The 4744-nt window shown below is 28.9% G+C and overlaps 1 protein-coding gene across 1 annotated transcript in view; it reads right to left on the bottom strand.

Moving 5' to 3' along the window:
• Positions 1-1464: 1464 nt before the first annotated feature.
• The window catches only part of LOC102580532 (probable peroxygenase 5), a 4989-nt gene continuing 1709 nt past the window's right edge, over positions 1465-4744 (bottom strand). Inside the window, exons 4-7 of the mRNA XM_006355004.2 lie at positions 3344-3438; positions 3019-3144; positions 1713-1856; positions 1465-1597 (exon numbers count right to left, since the gene is read on the bottom strand). Coding sequence (XP_006355066.1) covers positions 1579-1597; positions 1713-1856; positions 3019-3144; positions 3344-3438 — 384 coding nt within the window. The 3' untranslated portion in view covers positions 1465-1578. The remainder of the gene's footprint in view (positions 1598-1712; positions 1857-3018; positions 3145-3343; positions 3439-4744) is intronic.

Below are 4744 nucleotides of genomic sequence, written 5' to 3'. Positions count from 1 at the left end.
TATTGATAATAGATACATCAAATTAATGAATTTATTACTTAGTAATAAAATGAAATAATCAAATTACATGACCAAGATATACATGTTTTTGTCTTTTATTAATAATATTAATGAATTTATTGTTTCAAAGAATAATAAAATGAAATTATTAAACATAGATACACTCCTTGATTTCCGCCTTATATTAAGGGATTTGATTAATTTAAACAACTTATATTAAGGGATTTGATTAATTTAAATTTTCAAAATTAATTGTCCATTCAAGTGATACATGTATCTCGCAGATTCAAACTCATGTATCCTAAGGATGAAATATGGTAGAGGAAGTAATATTTGAAATTATCGGGAATCTTAGTAATTAGGACCTAAACTAGTGGGTTTTATGTAGTTTGCCCATAAATAAAAGGGCAAATTACAGAAATCACATACTTTTAAGGCAAAATTACAATTTATCCCTTAAAAGTTTATAATTACAGAAATCCCTCATTTTCGCGCATCAGATTAGTGTATCAGCGCTTATATTATTGTATCTCGCGCATCAGATTAATGTATCAGAGCTATATAAGTGCTGATACATGCGCGAGATACAATAATATAAGCGTTGATACATTAATCTGATGCGCGAGATACAATAATATAAGCGTTGATACATTAATCTGATGCGCGAGATACAATAATATAAGCGTTGATACATTAATCTGATGCGCGAGATACAATAATATAAGCGTTGATACATTAATCTGATGCGCGAGATACAATAATATAAGCGTTGATACATTAATCTGATGCGCGAGATACAATAATATAAGCGTTGATACATTAATCTGATGCGCGAGATACAATAATATAAGCGCTGATACACTATTCTGATGAGCGAAAATGAGGGATTTTGGCGATTTGTAAAACTTACAGGGGATAATGGTAATAAATAAACTAAAATGTGGGATTTTTGTAATTTTTCCTAAATAAAATGGCTCATACTTTAAGGAGCGATTTTTAGGAAATTTGGCACGTATATCAATGTGGGCCAATAATTGCATAAAACAGCCCAATTCCAATTTTGCTCTCAAAAGCCCAATACCATTTCAAGTCACATAGTTATTGTCTGGCGATCAACTAATTTACCAAATATATATAAAAAAATATGTAAGCCGTGTATAATATATACTAAATATATATATTAATTAATTTTTTCTTATACTTTGAAATAATTACATATCGTCTCACTAATTAATCATTTCATATCAGATTTCAAGTCAAATACACGAAACATATATTTTTGCTATCAATAGTCCATTAGAACTTAAACGAATTGGATGAATTACATTTTCATGGATTATTTCTACCACCTCCACCTTCTCCATATTAGGAAGGGCACAAACAAAAGAAGGAAAAATGAAAGTTTCATCTAACAAAAATAATCAAAGTATCATATAATAAGAGAAAATTAAATCACCCCATTAATCATTACAAAGAAATAATACTTCACAAATTACAAATAAGAGAAAAGCCACAAGATATCACTCCATACATAACAAATGTACTTACTATACATAGTGGCTAGCATTACATCCATTTTTATGAACTTGATATAAATCTGATAATACAAATAAAATTACATCAATTTTTTTAAAAAAATTCTGTTCAAATTAATAGAGAAATGAATTAGCTATAACTTGAAATTAATTAAGGCATGAAAATAATTTAATTACTTTTTCTTCTTGGCTTGTTGCTCCTTGGCCATTTGTTCAAATAGGCTACCATCATAAACACCTCTAACTATATCTTTTTTCAGTAATCCATCCTTATCTTTGCAAAGAAAATATAGAATCTTCCACTCTGACAGAGCAGCAACACTGCATAATTTAATCCACATAAATAGTCAGTGGTATTCAGTATTTACTTTTTCTAGTTGGTATATAAATTATACATTAAATATACATAGTTATACATAGATTATACATCTGTTGGTTATTTTAAGTTTGTGTGATTGAGTGAGCAGCTATTCTGATTAGTTCTCAAAAGAAAATGATACGTATAATCTTTGAACTAAGTTATCTGTCTTTTAAGATTTTTATATACCAATTATAGTCTGTTGATTAAACTTTTAAAACCTACTTACTTGGGGGTGGGGGTGGGGTGGGGCCGGGGGGCTTAAAGTTATTTTCGAAAAGAGTGAAGGATAAAAAATAAAAAATATATTCAAAGTATTTTGATCTTTTGAACTTTAACTATCAGGTCTGTGAGTTTTCTATTTGAATCATCACCAAATGTTTATCGAAACCAACCTCAAAATATGAGTTGTTTACTTTTCCTACATGAACGAGGGTGATTGTTCAAGTAGGGAGAAGTGAACAACGGATAATTGAGGTTGATTTCGATAAACATTTGGTGATGATTCAGATAGAAAACTCACACTTGATAATTTAGGTATGAAATTCAAAAAACTAGGATACAAATTTAGGTGGTTTTTTTGTTTTTTTAATCCTTGACTATAATACTTTTAGAGAGTAACAATTTGTGTTTACTAATAGATATTAAACACACCTTTGTCAATATGAATAAGAATAGTGATATGTGTTTGACCAAGATTTCAAAAGTGCTTCGAATCCAAAAAAACATTTATACTATAATTCAAAAACACTCATCTTTTTCTTAAAAGCTTGATCCAACACCTCAATTTTTGAAATAAGCATTTCAAAAATAAAATAAAATTGGTTTCTCAGAAACTTTGCCTAACATGCCATTAACCTATAAAAGAAATACATTTAATAATGGGAAAATGCTCAAAAATGTCAACGAACTTTGAGAAAAGGCTCATATATGTCATTCATTAAAAGTTTGGCTCATCTATGCCATTTTCGTTTGAGAAAAGGCTCATCTATGTCATTATTTATTAACTGAAATGGCATTAGATGAGTCAATTTTTTAACGGATGAATAGATGAGTCTTTTCTTAATGTTTGATGACATATTTGAGCCTTTTTTCAAACGAAAATAGAAACGGAGGAAGTCTTACTGTCCCTTAGAGTCCTTTGGTTGCTTGTTTGCCTTAAGCATATCATCCAATTCTTGGGCTGTTAAGGCGTTTCCATTTGAACGTGCATGTTTGTTGAATATCTCTTCGAATTTTTCTTGAACAAACCTTCAACATGAAAAAAAAACAAACAATTTTGAGTTCTACTTTTTAACATTATTAATTAAAATGTATAATGTAGAAGGACTTGTGACTTAATTAGCTAGGTCATAGGTTCAAATTCTGAACGTGGTAAACAAATTTAACCCCGATATTTAAAAAGAAAAGAATAGAGGGATGGATCCATTATTTCGAGGAGTGTGTTTACCTTCCTTCACTATCGTAGACCCCACTATCACTGGTATGTTTGGCAAGTTTGATGTTTTTCACTTCAATAGGAAAGAGTAAAGAAGGCCCTTTTCCCTGTATTATTATTCCACATTATACCGTTAAAAAAACGCAATAGTAGAAATTTATGTTCTTAAACATATCATATAGTAACATTTTGTGTACCGTCTAATAAAAAATATTATTCTAAATGTATTTGTATATAATCTAGATAAATATATGAGATGTGGAGGGAGTGTGGGTCGGTGTGAATTGGAGCTACAGGAGTTGGGGTGGAGTGAAGATGATATGTGTTGAATGAAGATAGGCCATGATATAATTAATGTAGAATGACACTCGTGAAATTTATTTTCATTACTTCGTGGTTAGGTAAGTAATTCTCCTTATTTAAAAAAATAAGTGTTTTCTTATTAAAATATTTAATTATGTTTAGACCGATCGAATATGAAAAAATTAAAAATTCCTATGCAGCAGGTGAGAAGCTTTATCTAACATTAGAAAACACAATAAAATTAAACTTCAAATGAATTAATTAATGACTTAATTGATCAAACACATGCACGCAAGATAAGCTTTCTAATGACATGTTAAGTATTTTATATAATTTAATTTGGCGTATTTACATGTGAATGCAACTTTGGCTAATTGCGCACAACTTGGAGATAAAAAGTAGGAGAATAAATTCATTTAAATAAAAGAGATCTTGATAGAATCATTTCTCGATTTGTTCATGTCATTTTTATATAAAGCATCTTTTTTTTTCTTCTATAAGTTAGAAATATAATAATTCTATAAAAAGTTCGTTATATTTTTGCTCCACTTTGGTAACACTAGGGTCCATCCATGCAAACCACTTCTACAAAAACATTTTAGAGAATAATATATAATATATGGATAGACGAAGTTAGAATTTTAATTTAAGTTTTGAATTTTATAATGATAATTTTAAATTTAATATGTATATATATTTAACAAATTTAATAACATAAATATATTGTTTAAGATAAATCTATTAAATTTGACCAAATTCATAGATGAACCACTAACTCAACACTTGTTATGAAGTGCATTTTTTATTCAAGAGTAGAGTTAAAGGTAAATTTAGATTTTCAATTTGATGAAGGATTCAATTGACCTTTATGAGTTTTGTTATTAAGCTCATTATATCTATTTTAAAAATTATCGATTTAGATTTAATATATTTCACATCAAAAATAATAAATTCAGATGAATCCGTCATCATCATCGAAGAGCTATTGTCTTTTCCTTTACTTCTTTTCAACTTCTCCACAAGGATAATATGTATATGTTTTCTACTTCTTGTCCTATTCTTTTATTTTAATAACCGCCCCCCCCCCGCCCCACCACCCACCCCATCTGT

The sequence above is a fragment of the Solanum tuberosum genome, unplaced genomic scaffold (genome assembly GCF_000226075.1).
Source record: "Solanum tuberosum cultivar DM 1-3 516 R44 unplaced genomic scaffold, SolTub_3.0 scf00189, whole genome shotgun sequence".
Lineage (NCBI taxonomy): Eukaryota > Viridiplantae > Streptophyta > Magnoliopsida > Solanales > Solanaceae > Solanum > Solanum tuberosum.
This window is presented reverse-complemented; position numbering and strand designations above follow the sequence as displayed.